General features: G+C 40.2%; 1 protein-coding gene across 3 annotated transcripts in view; it reads left to right on the plus strand.

Annotated features, from left to right (window-relative positions):
* TBC1D2B (TBC1 domain family member 2B) overlaps window positions 1-26970 on the plus strand; it is a 122829-nt gene that overhangs the window by 10148 nt on the left and 85711 nt on the right. For all 3 annotated transcript variants that reach the window (XM_058294601.2, XM_058294598.2, XM_058294599.2), the window contains exon 2: window positions 12641-12794. In XM_058294601.2, the coding sequence (XP_058150584.1) occupies window positions 12641-12794 (154 nt within the window). The remainder of the gene's footprint in view (window positions 1-12640; window positions 12795-26970) is intronic.

The raw sequence follows: 26970 nt of genomic DNA on the forward strand, positions 1-26970 counted from the left end.
CTAATGGGTGGAGTCCGGGGATCTGCCCATCTCCAACCCCTAGTTCCTAAGACTTCATATTAAATCAGTCATTCCTGTGTCCTGTTTTAACTTTAAAACTTGAAGCCAGTTAAATGCAGTGCTGGATGGTGTAGAAACCATCACAGGCCGAGGTGGAGTAGGGCTCTACAATAAGCTGCTGGCTGTGGCTGCAAGAGTTCTTATTTATCTTGAGTTTGTAAAACCCTGGCACTCTGTTATTGTGCAATGCCAGAGCTGATACGGAACCAAAGGAATGTAGCCCTGTGGTCACTTGCGAGCCACGTGTTCCCTTTCTCTCTGAAACAGAAAGCATTTCTGACAGGCTTCCACATTTCCTGTAGGGAAGATTAGGCCCAGAGAGAGGCCTTGTCCTTGCCCTTGTGATGAAATGTCTTGCCTACTCCTGGCGGGTGGCCTGGGCTGCAGGAGGCTTTGCAAACCAGGCACTCATATGTCCAGTTGTCTTTGTTGTCATCCCCTTTCCTGCAAGCAGGCATTTGCTCTTCTCTGTTCTCTCTGTAAATGCTGTTCTCTTAATCCATTGCCCTTAGTTGCTAATCTCTTAAATTGGTAACAGCTCAAAAAAGTGTTACCTGAAAATAGGTTTAAGAAATGGCTTTTCTCTCACGATGCTTGCTTTTTAAAGGGGGATGCTTGAGTATTATAGATGGCAAAACTCCTCTGGCTACCACCTCCATGAATGGATGAGAAGTGTGGCACCTTCCTAATTAAAGATTGTCCACCCCTGACTCAGACTGTTCAGGGAAATTGATTGTGGGTGGGGTCTTGGTTTTTGCTCAGCCTTTGGAAAGGATTCAGATTAAAATCCAGGTAATTATTTTAAGACAATAGATGAAAATGCTAATTTTTAAAAGAAAATTGTATTAAAGTTTATCGTTCATATGTGAACATATGTAAACAATAAGTGTATAGTAAAAGTTGTGACCTTATAAAAGAAGGATAGTTTGAAACATTTGTTACAAACTATGAAAGATCATTGTTAAAATGTTACTAACTATAGCCCATATTTTAAATTTGGTGTATTTTCCCCCAACACACCCAATTATTATTTTTTTAGCTTTTTAGAAATTGAAGTTTATCACTCATATATGAACATATTATTACATAAACAATAAGTGTAGAACAAAGGTTGTGAACTTACAAAACAAACATACATATCATCATACAGGGCTCCCATACATTACTCTAACACCAACATCTTGCATTATTGTGAAACAGTTATTAAAAACTATGAAAGAACATTGTCAAAACATTACTACTAACTATAGCCAATATCTTAAATTTGGTTTATTTTTCTCCCAACCCACCACCAGTCCACCCAATTATTAACACCCTGTGTTAGTATTATACATTTGTTATAGCTCATGAGAGAACATTCTCATATTTTTCCTGTTAGTCATAGTCCATCTTCTACCACTGGATTCCCTGTGTTATACAGTTCCATGTTTTGTATAATCCATTCAAAGTGTAAACTCAGTGGCGTTCTCATTTTCATCACAGAGTGGTGCTGTCATTAACTCGGTCAATTTTAGAATGTTTTCATTACTCCAAAAGGAAAAATCCCATAGCCCTATTGTTGTCCCTGAGAATTTATATAATATTTTCTTTGCCACAGCTGCAAAAATATTACAATATTACTGTTAACTGTGTCCATAAGTTACATTAGTTGTAATTTTCCCGTGTATCACCACCATATCTTCTTTAAACTTTATTTTTAAAGAAGTTTTAGATTTTAAAAAAGTTACATTGAATATTTAGGGTATTCTCATATACTCTACCCCCTCACATTATCCCCTATTAATAACATCTTACATTAGTATGGTATATTTGTTACAATTGATGAACAGATGTTGAAGCGTTGATACTAATCATGGGAAAATGCTAATTTTAAGGCAGCAATTTAAAAAAACATAAAAGGAGAATTTATTGTGTTCACTAGAGAAATGGAGGTTCATGAAAGTGCATTCCATTTTCTGAGGAATTGGGAGACCCAGTATTATTTTCCATCTCTGTCTCTGTCACTGGGCTGAGACAGAAGATTTCAAAACCTTCCCAGAGAAAATCACATTTTTCCCCTATTGGTACCAGGCCAGATGATCCCTTGAGATTGTTCCCAGGCTCGTGATTTTGAAACATTCAAAAAAAATTTTTGAAACTAAAGTTATATATCAGATTTAAGGTTGTAATCTGTTTTTCATCTGAGTCTTGTTTTGTGTTATGGGACTGCTTGCAATATTCTTCTACTTTTTACTGCTTACGGAAGAATTGCCTTTGATATTTTTTGGAAGTGCGAACTGTCATTCCTTAGGTTTAAGAAACAAAACTTCCTTCATCATGAGCAATGGTTGCATCCTTTTAAGAAATATAAGTGAGTAGAACTCTTCATACAGTTCACTTTTTATGAGGTATGCAAATGTAACCCATCTGTATCCTCCTCTCTGGTACCCCTTCATGACCAATGGTTATGCTTGTCTTCTGGCTTATAAATATGGTAGGACCTGACTCTTTGGAGAGTATCCCAGAGTTCACACCCCTAAGTGGTGCCTGAGGTGTGCTCAGCATAAATAACATGTTGGTGGAATGAGTGAGTGGTTCTACAAGGGATGCTGAGAGAGCCTGATAGATGGGATGATGTTTGAACGCAGTCTTGAGGAATGAGTGAGAGTTTGTCAGATTAATGCAGTTGGGGTATGGGGTAAGAAGCAGAACTAGCTTTTGCTTGCCCATTGTGTTTGGGGAAAGACCATAATCCTCTGGAGTGTGGGGCAGTATGGGCCAGTTTACCATCTCAAATTGCTTTGCACTTGGAAGCCATGAGAGAATTTCAAGCATGGAATACAAATGACTTCATTGGCTGGATGGCAGAAGGAGGTCTGGAGAAGGGAGAGTCTGAGGACAGCAAGACAAGTTGGAAGGATGTTGCAGAAGCCTAGGGGTAGATGGATCGAGGATGTCAGAGAGCATGGATCTGAGAGACTGATGAGGGGACTTTAGGACTTGGAGACCTGACAATTCTATTATGCTGGAGAATGGTTTCTGTCTTCTCCATTATTTGTTTATGTATGGTTTTGTTGCAAACTGCAGTCCATTTCTAAGAAATGTCCTTAGTGCAGAATCATGGCTAAGGGCATACAGTGGAGGCACCTTATAGACTGATGATTGCACTCCCTCAGACCCAGCGATGCTGTGTCTGACCCCTCTAGTTTTGATGTCCAGAGGACCTTCTTCACTGATGGATGGGCCAGCCTCTGATGTGGGAATTACTCTTCTCCCTGAAGCCAACACAGATACAGTGTTTTAGATTGAACTTTGCTTTTGATTGAGGTCATCAATATTTTAGTATTTGAGAAAAACCATAGAGGAACTTCTGATTTCTGCAGAAATGCTGAGAGGAGGGGTTTTGTCCTTGAACATGCACTCCTATTCTTCATAGCAAAAAAAACCACAAAGCCAGGTTTGGATTTTGATTGTGCCAACTGGCTGTGAGATCTTGGACATGGTAGTAATATGGTTAATGAGTAGAGTTTGTGTACCAAGCACTATTCTGAGCTTAATGAGCTTAATGAGCTTATTAACTCATTTAATCCTCATCAACACCATGAAATAACTTCTTATTTTTATTCCCATTTTACCAACAAGGAATCCAAGACCTGGACACGTTAAATAACTTGCCTAATGCAGCTAACCAAGTGGTTGAGCTGGGATTTGAACCCAGGCAGTTAGGTTTCAGGGTCCATGGACACATATCTTGCCAGAGTGATATGAGAGTTAAATGACAGTGTGTATAAAGTATTTAGCACACAATGTCTGGCACATGATAATTGTTCGATTAATGATGTATACTATTACTAATATGAAAATATAGATTATGAAAGAGTCTAGACAACCCTTCTAATTTTGTAAAGAAAAATAGCATGTATATCTGTGGATAGAATAAGCTTAAAAGGATATATACCAAGGTTTTGATAGGGCCTATTTCTGGTAATGCAGTTATGTTCATTTTATTTTCTTCTTTGTTTTTCTGTGTTTTCCAAATTTTCCACAGCAAATGTGTATTGTTTTTATTATTTGAAATAAAAGTCAAAGCTATGTGTGTATGTGTGTGTTGTAAGTAAAGAGGAATAGAAGCTCATGAAGCAAACAGAGTAAGCTTCTGCAAAGCTACAAAGGTATAAAACTCATTGCTCAGTGACTGGGAGGTTGCTTGGTCTTTTTCTAGTTTGTCATTTGTCTCTTAATTTTATTTATGGCATTTTTAGACAAGTAGAAATTTTCTTTGCTTTTTTTCTTTGTGGGTTTAGCATGTCTCCCTGCTGCTAGTCAGCCTGGAACTAGCTCCATGGAGTTGCCCATGTTAGAAGCAGCTCCATCACTTACTGTCTCTTGAAGTGTTGGTCTTTGAACTTTCAATTTTGGGTTCAGTTTGTTTTCCTTGTCTATGGCATCATAATGCCCTTGGCATTCATCCTCTGAATATGAATCTTATGGTCACTGATTGTACTTAGTTTTACGTGTTCTGGAGGTGTCTCCTAAAACCTTCCAAAGAGAATTTCTGCTGTGTCACATTGGTTGATTTTAAATTGGACCATCCCTTGTATACCTTTAAAGTTTAGTGGAAACAACTGTTGTCACTAGATGCAGAAACAGACAGAATCTTAATTGTATTTATATAGGTATTTTTTTCTAGTAATTTAATGGGTTTTATATTAAAATCTTAATCAAATTTGAATTTATTTCCTTTTATGTCATGACATAGGTTTCTCACCTAGATAATAATCTTCATAATAATCTTCTTTTCAAATGTTTAATCTGTTACCCTAATGGCATTATTTAATAATCAATATTTTCTCCACTGATTTTGATTTGAAATGCTATGTAAGTATTTTTAATGAACTTAGCTCTGCATATAGCTTCTTTGGCAACCAAAGAATTATTATGTTTTTATAATATGCTTAACTGTCTTTTAGGACAAAACTCCCACTCATTCCTTTTTTTTTTTTTTTTTGCAAAATTTTCAGTTGGAAATTTAGATTAATTTTATAATCTCTTTGTCATGTTTTGTAGAAAACCTTTTGGTATTTTGATTATACTCTGTAAAGGTTTATATCATGTATAACTTTAAAAAATGTATAACTAGGCATTTTGTGTTTTGATTGTATTTGTGAACATGTTTTCTTAGTGTTTATTCTTGATGTAAAGGAAAATGTTTGCTCACTGAGAGTGTGTCAGCGGCAGATATTGATTAGCTCTCATCCAGTTCTCCTAGTGTTAACTGTTGAACTTGGCCTGAGTTAGGTTCTTTTTTTTTTTTTTTTTTTTTTTTTTAAAGATTTATTTATTTATTTTTCTACCCCCACCCCCACCCCCACCCCTCCACCCTGGTTGTCTGTTCTCTGTGTCTATTTGCTGTGTCTTCTTCTTCTTTTTTTTTTTTTTTTTTAATTTTTTTATTTTTTATTGACTTTGTAATAATATTACATTAAAAATATATATGTGAGGTCCCATTCAACCCCACCCCCCCACCCCCCCTCTCCCCCCCCCAACAACACTCGTTCCCATCATCATGACACATCCATTGGATTTGGTAAGTACATCTTTGGGCACCTCTGCACCTCATATACATTGGTTCACATCATGGCCCATACTCTCCTCTATTCCATCAAGTGGGCCCTGTGAGGATTTACAATGTCCGGTGATTACCTCTGAAGCACCATCCAGGGCAGCTCCATGTCCCGAAGACGCCTCCAGTTAGGTTCTTTTTAAACATTGGTCAAGTGAAAGAGCAAACATTTTTATGTACATGGTGTTTTCCATTTTCCTTCTTTCGGAATACTTTAGATAGATTCCTAAGAATGTGATTGTGGGTTAAAGGACATGAGGGTTATTACTGCTTCCAAAATTTGCTAAGTTTTGTGAGGTGGACATGCTTTCCCCAAGTGTTGGGGATTGAGAGAATAAAAAAGCTTAGATAAATTGTGAGTAGAGATGGATGTGGTTCACGCGGTTGAGTGCCTGCTTCCCACATGGGTGGTCCCCAGTACCTCCTAAAAGCGAAAAAAGAAACAAGCAAACAAATGAAAAAATCAATGCAGGGGAGCCAATGTGGCTCAGTGGTTGAGTACCGGCTTCCCATATAAGAGGTCCAGGGTTCAATCCCTGGCCCTGGTACTGTAAAAGAAAAAAAAAAGGTGAGTAGAGACTTGAAGTAGAGAATTTAGTTACATATGTAGCCTGACACCCTCTATGTGCTACTGGATTTCTGCTTCATTCCCTTCTTGCCCCAGTAATGGCCTTGCCTGCCAAGAGTGGGCCCTTCAATGTGTTAAAATAAATTAGCTTTTCATGGCTTCACTGTGGGGGCTATCTTGAGTACAAAGGAGAACGATGGGGAGAGGGAGTGTCCCTGGGGTGCAAGAGAAGGGACAGGTGCCAGGGGCCTGCCTACCACAAGGGTGGGTTTCTGGGTTTTGGTTTATAAGAGGCCCAGGGACAAAGGCTTGTGGGAGCAGCTGGGGTAGCACATGGTACTTCTCAGTCAGCTGTTAAGGACTGAGTTCTGCCTCCAGATGGCTGGGGTTTTCATTCTCTCGACTGGCAGCTCAGTGCAGCAATGGCTGACAGATCAGGACTGTGCCCACCCAGTCTTTGTCCATGCCCTCTCCCCCTCAGGACATTCATGCAGCCTTGTAGGAGATCACTCAAATGGCTTTTCCAGATGTTTGGCTTGGTCTCTTATGTTAGGCCTGGTGTCATGTTTGAATTGGGATTTTAACAACCTTGAGGCAGTAGCAACAGCTAAACTTAAGGAGAGAATGAGTCAGATATTTTAGTGCTCAACTCTGTACAGTACTGTGCTAGTCATCGTGGACCATGTTGAGATCAGCAGGTCTGGTCTCTGCCTTTGAGGAACTTAGACTCTTGGGGAACACACAGGGAATGCCCCATGGGAAGGTAACCTGGGCCTCATGGTGGTGTGAGCTCCCCATTCAAAGAGTAGAGAGAACATGCAGATGCAGATTAGGGAAACCTCCTCTGAAGAGGTAGTGTTTACATTGGGCTTTGAAATAGTTTTAGGATTTGAGTAGACAAGTGCTATGGGAGACTCATGGGTGGAACTCTGGCTGAGGGAATGGCTTGGTGAGCCAGCAAGCAGCAGACAGTGTCACCTGATCTCCTCCTGGATGCTTGCCTAGCATTGGCTCTCAATTCTCTGCTGAGCTGTGGAACTTTGCCTGGTCTCTGCTCCTTCTAGCATGATCGAAATGTGTCTAACTCTCCAGAACTTGAGACTAAAGCATTTTTAATGATCAGTTCCGGGGCAGATATGGTACAGATATACTGACTGCTTGCCTGTTATATTCCTGACTCTTTCTGGCCAGTGGGTGCTTGGTGAATACTAGGTAGTAGTAAGCGCCATTGTTACCGGCTCATTTGTCACCAGTTAAGCTGAAGCTCAGTGGAGTGAACGCCTGGTGATAGATTCTTTGAGGTGCCATCTATGAATTCAAGTCACTCTAGAGTCTTCCTTGCCCCACTCTGGGATGGGACAGTAAAGATGCTGAAACTGTGTGCTGTCAGACAGCCAGAAGCAACATATATTTGGGTCCCTAAAGAATATTGGTATGAATATTAATGGAGCATGGGGCAGTTGGAGATATGGGGGCACCTATTTAAAGAAGGGAGAAGTTAATTTTGAGTTATAAAGTCCTGTAGAAGGAGAATACTGTTGCTGTCCCCTTCCCCCCATGTCCCTGTGCCCTTGGCAGCATCATCAGTGATCCCATCTAGCTGGGTTCTCCACCAAGCCAGATTTCCCACTAACCTTGACTCTCAAAGTGGAATCTATTTGACGTCATGATCTAGACCATCAATATTCAATACAAATATAACACGAGCCACATACATGATTTTAAATTTTCAAATAGCCACACTAAATGGGTAATATTAGTTTTTAAAAAAAAATTTTTATTTTTTTTAAAAAAGATACATAGATCACACAAAATGAAATTAGTTTTCATAATATGTTTAACCCCATACATACAAAATATTATTATTTCAACATGCGGACTAACCACATTTCAAGTACTCAACTGCTACACGCGGCTAGTGGCTACTGTGTTGGACAGGGCAGACCTAGACTGATTTTACATGTTGGAAAACTGTGATTGAACAATGAAGAGACTTGCTTATGATTTCACATTAGGACAAAGCAAGGCCAAATCTCTGTTGATTTCTGTTTTAGAAAGATACCAAAGGGAAACTCAGAGGCTTTTCAGATTTCTGCTGATTTTGCTTGTGCTTTACTTTTATTCCTGCCCTGTCTTATGATCTGTGTGTTTCTTTTGCTTTCGGCTCCCTGCGGACAGGGCCTTTATCTCAGCCTCCTCGGTAGCAGAAGCTAAGAGCCAAGTGCAGACCCCACACCCTACCCCTAGTAGCCTTCCAGCAGCTGCTTGGGGACTGAAGTCAAGATGCTTTTTGGAAGTTCTAGATTTTTACAAAGGAATCGAAACCCAGTTAATCAGTGTCTTAAGGTAGGTTTACCTGCTTTTCTGATGACCAGATTTCTGTAACATGAATAATATGTCAGACATTGAAAACATGTATTCTAAAAGGTTTTTTTTTGCCTAGGAATTTATTGAGAGATGATTAAGAGGTTACTAGTGTTCCTAGGTAGGCTTAATACTCTGAGATTTAAAGGGAAAAAGTTTTCTTGTAAAAAAGATTTTTTATGGTGCCTATATTGCAGAAGACAGAGATTAGGAAGGATTTGACCAAATGAATGTGTGCCAAAAATTTCTGAGTAACCTGTTTCTATGGAGCACAAGCAGAAAAAGAGTAGTGTGAGCAGGCTGGAGGAAAGGACGTCACTCAAGTGTCTGACGGCCTCTCTGGTTTGAACCGAGGGCTCAGGATGGTGCTCCAGGGCTTAGAGAGGCCTCTGTGACTTGTCCCTGTCAGGTTCTGGTCTTCTCCATGTGACCGGGACTGAGGGGCCAGGTGGGCAGGGAGAGGGAGAGGAACAGACCTCCAAATCCCTTTCCTCTGTGCTTGGGGGTCGGGAGACTGGGGTCTGCATCTTGACTCTGTTGTTAACTTGCTGTGTGACCTGGGCAAGTCACCTCCCTCCCTGAGCCTCTGTCTCCTCATCTGTGAGAGGAGGAAGGCAGACTAGGGAGTCTTTGGGTTCTGATTTTGGCTCAGGTTGTACCTCCCAGTCCCTTACCTACCCAGTGGTTCTCTTCTCCCCTCGTGTGGGAAGGCTTTTTGTTCTCTTTGTCCTGCCTCAAAATCAGGCTGAGCTCCCACCAACCACCCTCCAACCAACCTGCCACTCAAACTCCAGGCTGAGCTTCACGGGTCTCTCAAGTGGGCTCATGGCTTCCTGGCTGGTGCTAATCTCCCTACCCACCCACCCAAACTCTGCTATGCTGTCTCCCACCACCCACTATTTTCAGTAACAGTGACCTTGTCTAATCATGTCATTGCCCTGCCAAGAATCCTGCAGCAGTTCCCCTGTCGTCTCTTTAGAAAGGCACGAATTCGTTTGAGACCTGGTCTCTGCTGCATCCCACCTCCACTCCCCGGTCCCCTTCAGCCTTCCCTTGCTCATGCTGTCTTGCTTCTGGGCCTCTGCATATGCCCTTCTCTCTGCCTTGGAACCTCTTCTTTCTCCCTTGTTCTTCTGGCCAGTGTCTGCTTCCCCTTTAAGACCAAGCTCCTGCGTCACCTCCTGATTATTCACATATTTATTTCTTCACTTATTTACTCAGCAAGTTCTGAACTACTATGTGTCAGACACAGCTAAATGCTAGGAAAATTGAGACATCCTAGAATTTATGATTATTGGAGAAGCTAGACATTAAGCCAATACTGAAGCTTTCGAACCTACATGTGGCATCTTAAACACGGGCCCCACCTAACCCCCTCTGACTTCTGTCATAGCACTTTATGCACTATCGAGACTACGGGTTTGTTTTTCCTATCTTTCTCACTAGATTATTCCAAGTGCATGGTAGTGTTCAGTAAATGCTGGTTGAATGAATGAATGAGATGATGACTATAGCGGATGGTTTTCCTGACCTGGGACCTTGTGTGAAGTGTCACCTGAGAAGACCTCAGGTCACACCCAGAGGTTGTCCTTTATTTGTAGACAGTGACAGTTTGATCTCCAGGTCTGTGGCTTGCTGTCAGGCCTGTGGAGTGGCCAGAACCCCTCTGATCCTGGGAACCACAGTCTGAGGTCCACATACCATACCTCAGTGGGTGTCATTGTTGATGAGTTTCCCATCATCATACCATGGTAGACTTCTTGGGACTTCTTTGAGGGGCAGCCAGGAAACCTAATGATCCACAACCCCATACCGGCTGTTTAGTTTGTTTACAGTTAGGTTCATTGCATTTGGGTTCCCCCCATATCTTGACTGATTTTTAAAAAAATTTGCATACAGTGAAATTCACTCTTCATGGTGTATAATTTTGTGGCTTTAGACAAATGCATAGAATCATGTATCCACCACCACAATCATGATACGGAACAGTTCTATCACCCCAAAATTCGCTTATACTGTCCTTTGTGTCTCTTCCCCTGATTCCCAACTACTGGCAAACATCTGATTTGTTTTCTGTCCTTCTAATTTTGCCTTTACAGAACATCACATAAATGCAATCTTACAGTACACAGCCTTTTGGACCTGGCTTTTTTCACTTAGCATAATGCATTTAATTTTTATTCATGTTGTGTAAATCAATAGTTTGCACCTTTTTATTGCTGAGTAGTATTTCATTCTATGGATGTACCACTCTTTATCCATTTATAAAATGAAGGACATTTGGGTTGTTTACAGTTTTGGGCAATTATGAATAAGACCTCTATAAACGTTTATATTACAGCTTTTTGTGTTGAATATATGCTTTTCTTTCTCTTGGGTCAATACCTAGGAGTGGAATTGCTGGGTCACTTGGTAAATGTTTGCTTCACTTTATTTTTTATTTTTTTAAACATTTGTTTTTTATTTATTTCTCTCCCCCCCTCCCCACCCTCCCCAGTTGTCTGCTCTCTTGTGTCCATTTGCTGTGTGTTCTTCTGTGACCGCTTCTATCCTTATCAGTGGCACTGGGAATCTGTTTCTTTTTGTTGCGTCATCTTGTTGTGTCAGCTCTCCGTGTGTGCTGCGCCATTCTTGGGCAGTCTGCACTTTCTTTCGCGCTGGGCGGCTCTCCTTATGGGTAGCACTCCTTGTGCATGGGGCTTCCCTGTGTGGCATGGCACTCCTTGTGTGCATTAGCACTGCGCATGCCAGCTCTACACGGGTCAAGGAGACCCGGGATTCAAACCGTGGACTTCCATGTGATAGGCGGACCCTCCATCCATTGGGCCAAGTCCGCTTCCGTTGCTTCACTTTGTAAGAAGCTGCCAAATCATTTTCCAAAGTGACTGCCATGTTTTCATTCCCAGTAGTTTCCCATCCTACATCCTTACCTGCACTTAAGATTGTCAATTTTAAAAAAATGTCAACCATTCTAATAAGTGTGCCATCTGGTTCTTAATCTGCAGTTATCCTTTGTACACTTCCCCAGGTGCTGACAGTTTAAATACCATTATCTGATGTAGTTCAGCAAGGATGCCATCTGTATTGGTCAGCCAGAGGGGTGCTGATGCAATATACTAGAAGCCTGCTGGCTTTTATAAAGGATACTTAATTTGGGGTAGGAGCTTACAGTTACCAGGCCATAAAGCATAAGTTACTTCCCTCACTGAAGTCTATTTCCACGTGTTGGAGCAAGATGGCTGCCGGCATCTGTGAGGGTTCAGGCTTCCTGGGTTCCTCTGGGCTCAGCTCCTCTCTTTTCTCCACAAGGACAGCTGTGGACTATGAGGCTTTCTAGGCTTTGCCTCTCTCCGCAAGGTCAGCTGTAGACTATCAGGCAAAAGCGTTCTCTCTCCCTGGGGCTCCGGCTTCAGCATCAAACTCCAACATCAAAACTCCAACATTAAAAGCCCTCAACTCCGTCCTTTGCCATGCCCTTTAACTGTGAGCCCCCACCCACCAAGGTGTGGGGACTCAACACCCAAATGATGTTGCCCAATCAAAGCCCTAATCATAACTTACTCATGCCCAGGTACAGACCAAATTACAAACATAAGCCAATATCTATTTTTGGAATTCGTAACCACATCAAACTGCTATACCATCTGTACCTATGTGAGGGTTGATTTCTTGAGGTGGAATTTATAGGTGCTCAAGGTGAAAGGGGGCAGCAGGATGATCAGAGCTTCCCCATTTGGGGAAATCTAACATTGTCTCATTCTCTAATTTTTATAACCAAAAAAGATTTCTTATTAGGATTAACTTCTTGGTATTAGAATTGCTGTTTGTTTGACCAACTCGTTGTGAGCTAAAACTGTTGACCTTGTAACTGAAATTTCCTTGACATGTTCTTCTTAACTCTCACTTTCACATAGCAAGTAGCACCTAACCCTGGAATCTTTAAGGGCATGATGTACAGTCAGTCCATCCTCATGTTACTTTTCTCCTAACTTTTTCATCTAATAATGGCCATTACTCTCTTTTTCTTTCTTCCTTTCCCTTTCTAGGCTCCTAATCGTCAACTCATGACTTACTGGTTACAGGAGCTTCAGCAGAAGAGATGGGAATATTGCAACAGTCTCGACATGGTAAAGTGGGACAGCAGGACCTCCCCAACTCCTGGGGACTTTCCTAAGGGTCTTGTAGCCAGAGATAACACAGGTAAGTCAGAGATGGAGAGGAGCTTTGATACAACAAGTCAACCTTGTAGTGAATTTTAGAATGACGATAATAATGAATGTGCAGCAATCTGTAGCTTACCAAGTGTTTCCACACTCAGAATCATATTCAAGCCTAACAATAATTTTGGGAGTCAGGCAAGGCCAATGCCAAGTGCACTGAAGAGATGATATGGCTGAAGGTAGGAAGTTGTGGTTGTAACCCCAGGTCTGGCTCTGGGGCAAGCCTGTTTCTACCATACCTGAAGATGAAATACTCATACCTGCATATTCATAGTTGAGCAAAACTGCTAAAGTTTTCAGGTGTTTCATACACTGGGAAGGATGCTCAAAACATTCTACTTGTGATTTAGTTGTGCTTCTTAGGGAGAAGACTTCAAACACTGATTCCATTTTATTCTGAAATTTCTATAACTTATGGTAATCCTTGGCCAATTGCAGGTTAGAGATAATGTTTTCTATATGGATGTCAGAAATTAAAACCCCATGATCTTCTCATGGTTGTTTGGTTGTATCAGCCCCCTTAAATAAAAGAACAGGACAATAATCACTTGCTGTCCTTCCCCGTCCCCTATTCTCACAGAGAATAGTCTGGAGTGTTAAAAGCCATAGTTTTCTTTTGTTTAAGCCAGAATGTGGCTAGGGAGCCAGAATAAACATCTGAAGCCTATATATTCTCTTCATTTAGTTTTGGGACTCTTTGTTTTTTAGGAAGTACTGGGGATTGAACCCGGAACCTCATACATGCAAAGCAGGCACTCAACCACTGAATTACACCCGCTCTGCTAGCTTGGGGATTCTTAAGTGTGAGAATGTAGAAGTTGTGCCATCTGACATTTACTCCTTCGTGCAGCAAAGTAGGCACCCTGATAGACTTGGTCCCTCCCCTCATGGAGTTTCTAGTCAAATGGGGTAGTTGAGTGAAGAAAAAGTGAGATAAGTTTGAGGGAAGGGGCAGTATGGGGTACCACAGGCCCACAAATAGATTGACCATAGCTTTGGAGTGGTGGGGACCCCCTCTGAAGAAGTTACGTTTCAGCTGAGACCAGCAGGATAACCAGGAGGTTGCCAGGTAAAGTGGGGAGGAAGCAAGAGAACAGGAGCAAGGTGCCTTTAAGGAGCTGAAAGAGGGCCAGCTTGGTAGAAAGCAATGCGGGGAGAGTGAGCTACGCCTGGAGGCCCACCCAGGGCCTGAGCAAGGAGAGCCTTGGTAGCTGGGATTAGGTTTTGGACTTTATCTTAAAAGTAGTGGAGAGTCTTTGGAGATTTTTATGTATAGAAATGAATGTAACTTTAGACTTCTGCCAATTTTTAGGTAGCTTCTAAAAACAAATATTGAAACTTTGGACCACTGGGCAATTTGTGAGACCATAATTAACCAGGAAGTCAAAAAGTCTAAAGCGGAAACTCAGGAAGAAACGGCTTTATTTAAACCCTTTTTGTTTCATCAGAGATAAAAACTGCCTAGAGAGGAAAAATGGTGTTATGGTGGTGCTGTGTTATGTGATATTTTTTAAGCCCTGCTTGTAATTATCTGCTCAGTTTAGCTTAGCCATGTTAACTCTAGTTAGAATAGAAGGTGAATGGTGTTTTACTGCAGTTACATTAAAAAATAAAACTTTCCTACTTTTTTGTCCTAGTTTCTGAGTTGTTTGGAACATTTTCATTTGTTGTCTCATGGGTGTCACCCATCAGTACTCTTATAGCACCTAAAACCAGTATGGGGAAAAGACGTAAGGAATGAACATTTTCTCCTGATGACCAATTGTATATTTTGGAAGTCAGCCATCATCTGGTGGAAGAAATCCTGAGGGCCTGCATTCAAGTCCTGGCTCTTACATTTGCTAGTAGTTTATTCTGAGTAAGTCACTTTCCTCTAGCATAGAAATTGGCAAGCTACAGGTTGTAGAAGTGAAGTTTTATGGGAACACAGTCTTGCTCATTCATTTATATAGCATCTATGGCTGTTTTCGCGCGAGGGCAGAGTTGAGTAGTTGGTGACAGAGACCACATATCCCACAAGCCTAAAATGTTTCTTATCTGGCTCTTTAAGAAAAAGTTTGCTAACCTCTGATCCTAGTGTCTTACACACATTAGAATCTTTGTTTTGATTTAATTTTTTTATCAGAGAAGTTGTGGGTTTACAGACCAATCCTGCATAAAATACAGAATTTCCATATACTCCCCTCACCTCACCTCTACCACCTTGCATTGTGTTTATATTAGGAGTATTTTCCCCCATTTACCACCCTATTATTATCACCTAATATTAGTGTCCTACATTTGTTATTATTCATGAAAGGATGTTCTTATATTTGTAATATTAACTATAGTCCCTTATCTATTGTACAATAGGGTTCACCATGTTATACAGTCCTTTTTTTATCTTTTAATTTTTATTCTAGTAACATATGACCTAAAGTTTCCCCTTTTAACCCCATTCAACTATTTAATTCAGTCCCATAACCACACTCATGATAATATGCTACCATCACCACCACTATATCCAAACTTTCAATTTAAATAGAAATTCTGTACAAATTAAGCATCCACTCCCCATTCTCTAACTCTGGTAACCTATATTTAGATTCTAACTCTATGAATTTGTTTCTTATAATTAGTTTGTATCAGTGAGATCATGCAATATTTGTCCTTTTGTGTCAAAAAGACTTATCTCACTCAGCATAATATCCTCAAGGTTCATCCATATTGTTGCATGAACCTGTACTTCATTACTTTTTACAGCTGAATAATGGTCTGTTGTATTTATATACCTTATTTATTTATTTATTTTTAAGATTTATTTATTTATTTATTTCTCTCCCCTTACCCCTCCACCCCGGTTGTCTGTTCTCTGTGTCTATTTGCTGCGCCTTCTTTGTCTGCTTCTGTTGTTGTCAGCTGCACAGGAATCTGTGTTTCTTTTTGTTGCATCATCTTGTTGTGTCAGCTCTCCATGTGTGCGGCGCCATTCCTGGGCAGGCTGCACTTTCTTTGGCGCTGGGCGGCTCTCCTTACAGGGTGCACTCCTTGCGCGTGGGGCTCCCCTACTCGGGGGACACCCCTGCCTGGCACAGCACTCCTTACCGGCATCAGCACTGCGCATGGGCCAGCTCCACACGGGTCAAGGAGGCCCGGGGTTTGAACCGCGGACCTCCCTTGTGGTAGACGGACACCCTAACCACTGGGCCAAGTCTGCCGCCCCCTATATACCATATTTATATACCATATGTTGATGGACACTTGGCTTACTTCCATCTTTTTGCAATTGTGAGTAATGCAGCTATAAACATAACTGTAAATACCTGTTCGAGTCCCTGCTTTCAGTTCTTTTGAGTATATATCTAGTAGCAGACTTACAAGGTTATGTATGTTAATTCTATATTTAGCTTCCTGAGGAACTGCCAGACTGTCTTCCACAAGTGCTGTACCATTCTACCGGCAATGGATGAATGTTCCTGTTTTTCCACAACCTCTCTTAAGTAGCAGACTTACAAGGTTATGTATGTTAATTCTATATTTAGCTTCCTGAGGAACTGCCAGACTGTCTTCCACAAGTGCTGTACCATTCTACCGGCAATGGATGAATGTTCCTGTTTTTCCACAACCTCTCTTAACACTTGTAGTTTTCTGCCTTTTTTTTTCTTTTTTTTTTAAGGTACCAGGGATGGGGATTGAACCTGGGACCTTGTATATGGGAAGCAGATATTCAACCACTGAGCCACACCAGCTCCTTGCTTTTTTAATAGTAGTCATTAGTGGGTGTGAAATGATATCTCATGGTTTTGATTTGTATTTCTCTAATAGCTAGTGATGTTGAGCATCCTTTTCATGTGCCTTTTAACCATTTGTATATCCTCTTTGGAGAAATGTCTGTTCTAGTTCTTTTGCCCATTGTTAAATTAGGTTATTTTTCTTCTTCTTGTAGAGTTGTAGGATTTCTTTGTATATTCTGGATATTAAACCCTTATTGGATATGTGGTTTCCAAATATATTCTCCCATTGAGTAGGTTGTGTTTTCACTTTTGTGACAGTCTTTTTTTTTTTAAAGATTTATTTTTATTTTATTTCTCTTCCCTTCCCCCCTGCTCCCATTGTCTGCTCTCTGTGTCCATTCACTGTGTGTTCTTCTGTGTCTGCTTGTATTCTTGTCAGCAGCACCAGGGATACGTGCCTCTTTTTGTTGCATACTTTGGCAGTTTATGACATCTGGTTGAGACCTCCATAAGACAATGACCTCAAGACTCCATTTTAAATCTTTTAGCCACAGAAACTCAATTTTTTTAAACAAATCAATTTTATTGATACATATTAATAAAACATACAATTCATGCAAAATGTACAATCAATAGTGTAATCACATATTTGTGCATTCAGTCACTTCAATAATTATTAGAGCACATTCATTATTTCAATAATAATAATAATAAAAAACCAAACAAGAAAATTCTTCTACTTTCCTTTTTTTTTTAATGTATTTCTCTCCCTTTCCCCGCCCTGCCCCCCCAGTTGTCTGCTCTCTGTCTATTCGCTGTGTTGTCTTCTGTGTCCGCTTGTATTCTTGTCAGTGACACCTGGAATCTGTGTTTCATTTTTGTTGCATCATCTTGCTGCATCTGCTCTCCGTGTGTTTGGCACCATTCCTGGGCAGGATGCACTTTTTTCGCACTGGGCGGCTCTCCTTATGGAGAGCACCAAGGAGTGTGTGTGGGGCTCCCCTACATGGGGGACACCCTGGCATGGCATGGCACTCCTTGTGCACATCAGCACTGCGCATGGGCCAGCTCATCACACGGACCAGGAGGCCCTGGGTTTGAACCTTGGACCTCCCATGTGGAAGGTGGATGCTCTATCCATTGAGCCAAATCTGCTTCCCTGTGACAGTCTTTTTTAAAATATTTTTTAATTATTTATTTCTCTCTCCTTTCCCCCCTCCCCCCACCCCCAGTTGTCGGCTCTCTCTGTCCATTCGCTGTGTGTTCTTCTGTGACCGCTTCTATCCTTACCAGTGGCACCCGGAATCTTGTTTCTTTTTGTTGCGTCATCTTGTTGTGTCAGCTCTCCATGTGTGTGACATCATTCTTGGGTAGGCTGCACTTTCTTTCGCACTGGGTGGCTCTCCTTACAGGGCGCACTCCTTGCGTGTGGGGCTGTCCTATGCGGGAGACACCCCTGCATGGCAGGGCACTCCTTGTGCGCATCAGCACTGCACATGGGCCAGCTCCACACGGGTCAAGGAGGCCCGGGGTTTGAACTGCGGACCTCCCATGTGGTAGGCAGACGCCCTATCCATTGGGCCAAGTCCACTTCCCCTGTGACAGTCTTTTGATGCACATAAGTTTTTAATTTTGAGGCGGTCCCACTTACTATTTGTTTTGTTTTTTTCCTTTCCTTGTGCTTTGGATGTAAAACACAAGATCCTGAAGATAATTCCCTACGTTTTCTTCTAGGAGTTTTAAAGTACTGGTTCTTATATTTTGGTGTTTCATCTATCTTGAGTGAATTTTTTTCTTTTCTTTTTAAAATTTTTTTCTTCTTTATTTTCTTTTAAATGTTACATTAAAAAAATATGAGGTCCCCATATACCCCCCATCCCACTCACCCCACCTCTACCACATCAACAACCTCTTCCATCTTTGTGGCACATCCATTGTACCTGGCGAATACATTCTGGAGCACCACTGCACCACATGGATAGTTGTTCGCATTGCAGTCCATACTCTCACCCAGTCCACCCAGTGGGCCATGGCAGGATACACAACATCCAGCATCCGTCCCTGCACACCACGCAGGACAACTCCAAATCCTGAAAATGCCCCCACACCATATCTCTTCTTCCATCTCCCTACCATCAGCAGCCACCGTGGCCACCCTCTCCACATCACTATTACAATTTCTTCCCTTACTAATCACAATAGTTCCCCAGCAGAACACCAATAAATCCACTCTAATCCACACTCTATTCCTCCATCCTTTGGACCCTGGGATGGTTATGTCCAGTCCCCCTCTACATCAAGAGGGGCCTTAAATTCCACATGGATATTGGATGTAGTTCTCCTGCTCGCAGCTGTAGGCACTCTTGGCTCCCTCCTGTGGTAGCTGACCCTCTTCCCCTCCCTGTCAGCTGGCCAGGATAAGTCCAACAAACCAGAGGGTAGGAGCCCCAGGTCTGCTGAGGCCCAGGGCCTGGCCATCACATGGACAGTCCAGAGATTCAGGTCTCCTGAGTATACACCAACCCAAATGCCAACCACAGGTCCTATGAAAGTAATAGAAGAGGCAAGTGTAGAAAGGTCATATTTGATTCCAAATCCATCACACTCAGGAACACAAACTCCAAAGTAGGGCCAACTGATATGGCCCTGAATTGAATGAATTTTTGTATATGATTTTATGAGATAGGATTACTGTTTCATTCTTTTTGTTTTTGTTTTTTAAAATCAATTTTATTGATACATACTAATAAAGCATACAATTCGTCCAAAGTTTGCAGTCAGTGGTATTTGGTATAATCACATAGCTGTGCATTTACCACTTCAATCATTTTTAGAGCATTTGTATTATATTAATAATAATAACAAACAGAAAATAGACAAACGAACAAGAAAATCTTCACCTCTTTCTCTGTTTTCCTTGCTATACACAGCTGCTATTTCTGGCTATTCTTGTACAATTATTTATTTGTATATTAGGCTGTTTTATTGAGTTATATTCACATACCCTATGTTCTATCCAAAGTGTGTGATCAGTGGCTTTTAGAATAATCACAATGTTGTAAATCCTCACAGGGCCTACATGATGGAATAGAGGAGAGTATGGGCCATGATGTGAACCAATGTATATGAGGTGCAGAGGTGCCCAAAGATGTACTTACCAAATCCAATGGATGTGTCATGATGATGGGAACGAGTGTTGTTGGGGGGGGGGGAGAGGGGGGGTGGGGGGGTGGGGTTGAATGGGACCTCACATATATATTTTTAATGTAATATTATTACAAAGTCAATAAAAAATAAAAAAATTAAAAAAAAAAAAAAAAAAAAAAGAATAATCACAATGTTATGCATTCATCACCACAAAAAAGTTTAGAACAATTTCATTACTCCAAAAAGAAACACTCTGCATCCCTTAGCATTCCTTACCCAGCCATACATAACCACTAAACTTATTTATTTATTTATTTATTTTTAAAGATTTTATTTATTTCTCTCCCCTCCCCTCCCACCCGGTTGTCTGTTCTCTGTGTCTGTGTGCTGCGTCGTCTTCATTTGCTTCTGTTGTTGTCAGCGGCACAGGAATCTGTGTCTCTTTTTGTTGCGTCATCTTGCTATATCAGCTCTCTGTGTGTGCGGCACCATTCCTGGGCAGGCTGCACTCTCTTTCGCACTGGGTGGCTCTCCTTACGGAGTGCGCACGTGGGGCTCCCCTACGCGGGGCACACCCCTACGTGGGGGACACCCCAGCATGGCAGGGCACTCCCTGAGCGCATCAGCATTGCGCATGGGCCAGCTGCGCACGGGTCAAGGAGGCCCAGGGTTTGAACCGTGGACCTCCCATGTGGTAGACGGATGCCCTAACCACGGGCCCAAGTCCGCCACCACCACTAAACTAATTTAATCTTTATATATTACATTTTATATAAATGCATTATACAATATGTAATACTTTGTGTCTGGTTTCTTTCACTTAGCATAATGATTTTTCTTGTCTGATATTCATATTCTGTAGTATTTAACATACATTTGTTCAGCTTCAAAGAAAAATGGTCATATATGCAATTCTACCCATATTCATGTTTTACATGTGGCTTTACTGTGCTGTACAATTCCATGTTGCATTTTTTAGCTTTCCTTTTAATAATATACATGATCTTAGACTTTCCCTTTAAACCACTTTCATACCCACATGTTAGTACTGGTCATTGTGATAGGTGTAAAACGATATCTCATTGTAGTTTTGATTTGCATTTCCTTCATCATTAGTGATGTTGAGCATTTCTTCATGTGTTTTTTTTTTGCCATTTGTATTTCTTCTTTGGACAAATGTCTATTCAAATCTTTTGCCCATTTTTCAGTTGGGTTGTTTATCTTTTTATTGCTGAGTTGTAACATCTCTTTATATAACCTGGATATTAAGCTCTTATCAGATGTGTTATTTACAAATATTTTCTCCCATTGAGTTGGCTGCCCTTTCACCTTTTTGGCAAAGTCCTGTAAAGTACAAAAGTGTTTAATTTTGAGGAAGTCCCATTTATCTCTTTTTCCTTTTGTTACACATGTTTTGGGTGTAAGATCCAAGAAACCCTCACCTACCACAAGATCTTCAAGATGTTTCCTTACATTTTCTTCTAGTATTTTATGGTCCTGGCTTTTATATTTAGGTCTTTGATACATTTTGAGTTGATTCTTATATAGGGAGTGAGATAGGGGTCCTCTTTCATTTTTTGGTTATGGATATCCAGTTTACCCAGTTGAACAGACCGTTTTGTCCCATCAACATTGTCTTGGTAGGTTTGTCAAAAACCAGTTGGCAGTAGAGGTGAGAATTTATTTGTGGACTCTCAGTTCTATTCCACTGATCAATGTGCCTGTCTTTATGCCAGTACTGTGCTATTTTTACCACTGTAACTCTGTAATATGTTTCAAGGTCAGGCAGTGAAATTACTCCCATGTTGCTCTTTTTTTTAAAAATGCCTTTGGGGAAAGTGGACTTGGCCCAATGGATAGGGCGTCTGCCTACCACGTGGGAGGTCCGCAGTTCAAACCCTGGGCCTCCTTGACCCATGTGGAGCTGGCCCATGTGTAGTGCTGATGCGCGCAAGGAGTGCCCTGACATGCAGGGGTGTCCCCCGCGTGCAAGGAGTGTGCCCGTAAGGAGATCCGCCTAGTGCAAAAGAAAGTGCAGTCTGCCCAAGAATGACATCACACACACGGATAGCTGACACAACAAGATGATGCAACGAAAAGAAACATGGATTCCCGGTGCTACTGATAAGGATAGAAGTGGTCACGGAAGAACACACAGAGAATGGATACAGAGAGCAGGCAACCTGGGAGAGGGTAAGAAGGGGAGAGAAATTAAAAAAAAAAAAAAAAGATGTAAATTAGAGGAGGATAAATAATTTTTAAAAATTAACATGCTTTTGGCTATTTAGGTGCACTTTCCCTTCCAAATGAATTTGGTAATAGCCTTTTCTATTTCTCTAAAGTAGGCTGTTGGAATTTTGAGTGGTTTTGCATTGAACCTATAATTCAGTTTGGGCAGGATTAACACCTTCATGATATTTAGTCTTCCAATCCATGAACACAGAATGTCTTTCCATTTGTTTAGGTCTTCATTAATTTCTTTTAGCATTGTTTTGTTTTACAATTTTCTTCATATAGGTCCTGTACTCTCTTGGTTAAATTGATTCCTAGTTATTTGAGTCTTTTTGTTGCTATTGTAAGTGGAGTTTTCCCCCTGATTTCTTCCTCAGTTTTTTCAGCTAATGTACCATAACAACACTGATTTTTGCATATTGACCTTGTATCCTGCCACTTTGCTGAACTCATTTATTAGCTCAAGTAGCTTCTTGTAGATGTTTCAGAATGTTATAAATACAGGATCATGTCATCTGCAAATAGTGGGAGTTTTATTTCCTCCTTTCTTATTTTTTTTCTCTAATTGCTCTAGCTAGAACTTCTACCACAATGTTGAAGAACAGCAGTGACTTGAGCATCCTTGTCTTGTTTCCAATCTTAGAGGGACACCTTTCAACCTTTACCCCTTGAGTAAAATGTTGGTTGTGGGTTTTTCATATACATCTTTTATCATATTGGAGAATTTTCCTTCTATTTCTATCTTTTGAAGTGTTTTTATCAAGAAAGGATGATGGATTTTGTCAAATGCCTTTTCTGCAACTGTAGAGATGATCGTTTGTTTTTTCCCTCCAGTTTGTTATTGTGATGTAGTTCACTGATTGATTTTCTTATGCTGAACCATACTTGCTTACCAGGAATAAATCCCACTTGGTTGTGATATATAAGTCTTTTGATGTGCTGTTGAATTCTATCTGCAAGTATTTTCTTGAGAATTTTTGCATCTTTGTTCATTATAGAAATTGATTTGTAATTTTTTTTTCTTGCAGTGTCTTTTCTGGCTTTGGTATGAGGGTGATGTTGACTTTATAAAATTTTTTGGGTAATTTTCCCTCTTTTATGGAAGAGTTTAAACAGGATTGGTGTTAATTCTTTTTGAAATGCTTGATAGAATTCACCTGTGAAGCCATCTGGTCCTTGACTTTTCTTTGTTGAGAGATTTTTGAGGACCAGTTCAATCTCTTTAAATGTGATTGGTTTGTTAACTTCTTGTGTTTCTTGTAGTGTCAGTGTAGGTTGTTTGTGCATTTCTAGGAATTTGACCATTTGAACTAGGTTGTCTAGTTTGTGGCATATAGTTTCTCATGATATCCTCATATGTTCTTTTTTATTTCTGTGGGGTCAGTTGTGACTTTGCCGCCTTCAATTCTGATTTTATCTCTCTCTCCTTTTTTCTTTGTTATTCGAGAGATTTTTCAATTTTGTTGTTCTTCTCAAAGAACCACCTTTTGGTTTTGTTGATTTTCTCTATTGTTTTTTGTTGCTGTTGTTCTCAATTTCATTTATTTCTGCTCTAATCTTTATTCTTTCCTTCTGCTTGCTTTGGGAATGGTTTGCTATTCTTTTTCTAGTTTCTCAAGTAGTTCAGTTAGAAATTTGATTTTAGCTCTTTCTTCTTTTTTAATGTAGGCATTTAGGGCTATAAATTTCCCTCTCAAGACTGCCTTCTCTTTATCCCTTAAGTTTTGATAAGTTGTGATCCCATTTTCATTTGTTTCAATATATGTACTGATTTCATTTGCAATTTCTTCTTGATCTTCTGATTAAGAGTGTGTTATTTAGCCTCCACACATTTGCAAATTTACTTCTTTCCTGTCTGTTATTAATTTCCAATTTCTTTCCATTATGATCTGAGAAGGTTCTTTTATAATTTCAGTCTTTTTATATTTATTGAGAGCTGCATTGTGACCTAACATGTGGTCTATCCTGGAGAAATATTCATGGCCACTTGAGAAGAATGTATAGCCCGCTGAGTTTGGGTGCAGTGTTCTATATATGCCTGTTGGTTTAGCTTGTTTATCATATTGTTCAAGGTTTCTGTTTCCTTTTTGATCTTCTGTCTAGTTGTTCTGTCTAATGATATAGGTGGTGTGTTTAAGTCTCCAACGATTATTATGGAAGTATATATTTCTCTCTGTAGTTTTGCCAGAGTTTATCTCATGTATTTTGGAGCACCCTGCTTAGGTCACATATTTATGACTGTTACCTCTTCCTGGTGGGTTGTCCCTTTTATTAATATATAATCACCTTCTATACCTCTTATAACTTTCTTGTGTTTAAAGTCTTTTTTGTCCAATATTAGTATAGCTACCAGTACTCTTTTTTGGTGACCATTTGCCTGGAGTAGCTTATTCCAGTGTTTTACTTTCAGCTGGTTTGTATCCCTGAGTCTAAGCAGCATATGGAATGGTCATGTTTTTTTTAATCCATTCTGTCTGCCTGTATCTTCCGTTTGGGGAATTTAATCCATTCACATTCAGTGATATTACTGTAAATGCATTCTTTACTTCCACAATTTTATTCTTTGGTTTACATATGTTATGTCTTATTTTGTCTATTTTTTTATTCTTTTGGTTACCCTTTCTGCTATTCTTTCTTCTATCCTCTCCTCCAAGCCTCTCTCTCCTGTCTTTTTCTTTCAGGTTGTAAGGATTTCCTACAAAGATGGATCCTTTTTTATGAACTTGGTTTCTCTTTCTTTGTGAATGTTTTAAACTCACCTTCATATTTAAAGGACAGTTTTGCAGGGTAAAGATTCTCAGCTGGAACTTTTTCTCTTTCAGTATCCTAACTGTGTCATACCACTGTCTTCTCACCTCCATGGTTTCTGATGGAAAATTTGCACTAAGTCTTACTGGGCATCTCTTGTATGTGATGGTTTGCTTCTCCCTTGCTGTCTCCGAATTTTCTCTTTATCTTTGTTGTTTGACATTCAGAGTAATATGTGTCTTGGAGTGAGTCTGTTCAGACTTATTCTGATTGGGGTATGCTGCACTTCTTGAACATGTAAGTTCATTTCTTTCATGAGAGTTGGGAGATTTTCAGCCTTCATTTCCTCAAATACTCTTTCCGCCCTTTTTCCCTTCTCTTCTTCTGGAATTCCTATGACATATATGTTCTTGCATTTCATGTTATTATTCAACTTCCTGAACCCCTGCTCAATTTTTTCCATTCTTTCCTCTTTGTTTTTTTCTCTCAATTTCAGCTGTTCTGTCTTCTATGTCACTTATTCTGTCTTCTAGCATTTCGAGTCTGCTGTGGTGTGCCTCTAATGTATTTTTTATCTCACTCTTGTGTCTTTCATATCCATGAGCTGTGTTACTCTTTTATTTAGATTTTTTAATTCTTCTTTGTGCTTGCTCCCTGTCTTCTTGATGTCCCTTATCTCTTTAGCCATATTGTCTTTCAACTCATTAATTTGATTTTGGAAATTTGTATGTGTCTCATTGATTAGTTTTCTTAAATCCTGTGTCTCTTCTGGGGCTTTGATATATTCCTTTTCTTGGGTCATGTATTCCATTTTCTTAGTATGTCTTGTAATTTTTTGCTGATGTCTAGGCATCTGACTAAGGTGGAGCATTTACTCAGTTGCTTGCTTTCTTTCTCTTAGGATTTTAGTGGTGGGAGGCTCTCTTTTACTGCTGTTCTTTGATTCCTGGTTCAACCTCTTCTGGGTCTTTAGTATTGTTCCTGTTAATTGCTCAAATCTGGGTCCTGAGCCCAATAATGGGTTTCAGACCTGCTTCCTAGGGCCTTTGGGAGGGAGGCTGTAAAGTCCAGAAACAGCCTATTTACTTTTATTTTCCTCACATGCACTTCTTTGGTCTGCCAGCAAATGGCATTCTTTGGCAGCCCTTTCAGTTCAGTGCTTGGTCAGAGTGTGTTTGCTACATCACTGATTGGATCATTGTGACAGAGGTTCCTGCCTGCAGGCTAAGAGCCTTGTAATTCAAACTTTCTTAGAGGCAGTTCTCCAACTTTTGCTGGCTGCCCTTTCTGTGTCCTCAACAACCAGTCCCAGTTAGTTGAGAGGGATATTGAGAGGATCGGATCTCTTTATTCCCTTGCCTGATCCCAAGGCAAACAATGGTGTGGTTCCACCCAGCCTGGAAGGGCTCCAGGGACACAGCAGACCAAAGTTTTTGGTCAAAAGCTAAGTCTGCCTTAGTTGCCTGTTAGGTATAGTTCACTTATCGTATTATTCAGGGTCCTGTTTCTTTATCCTCTATCCAGATGTTCTCTCCAATACTGAGAATGGTGTATTGATATCCTCAACAATTATTATAGAGACATCTATTTCTCCATTCAGCTTTGCCAGTGTGTGCCTCCTGTACCTTGGGGCACTCAGGTTAGGTGCATAAATATTTAGTATAGTTATTTCTTCTTGGTAAATTGCCCCTTTTATTAATATATAATGACCTTTTTATTCCTTATATCAGTTTTCATTTAAAATCTCTTTTGTCCAATATTAGTAAGTACTGAAATTCCTACTCTTTTTTGTTTATTATTTACGTGGAATATCTTTTTCCATCCTTTTACTTTTAACCTGGTTGTATCCTTATGTCTGAGGTGGGTCTCTTATAGACAACATATAGATAGCTTATATTTTTGTATCCATTGTATCAGGCTTTGTCTTTTGATTGGGGAGATCAAGTTATTAACATTCAGTATTCTTACTGTAAAGGCATTCCTTCATCCATTTTGCCCTTCAGCTCTCTGTTGTCATGGTTTACTATTATATAATCTGTCTTTTTATACTTTAATTTACCCTTCCTAATATTCTTCATTTCTACATGCTTCTCCAAGTCTTTACCCTTGTTTTTTCCTTTCAGGCTGCAGCATTCCCTTTAGTATCTCTTATAATTCTGGTCTTTTGGTAGCATATTTTATCAGTTTTTGTTTATGAAGACCTTGAACTCACCCTCATTTTTTAAGTACAGTTTTGTCAGATACAGAATTCATGGCAGGCAGTTTTTCTCTTTCAGTACCTTAAATACTTCTTACCACTTTCTTCTCTCCATGGTT

Source organism: Dasypus novemcinctus, chromosome 3 (assembly GCF_030445035.2).
Source record: "Dasypus novemcinctus isolate mDasNov1 chromosome 3, mDasNov1.1.hap2, whole genome shotgun sequence".
Taxonomy (NCBI): Eukaryota; Metazoa; Chordata; class Mammalia; order Cingulata; family Dasypodidae; genus Dasypus; species Dasypus novemcinctus.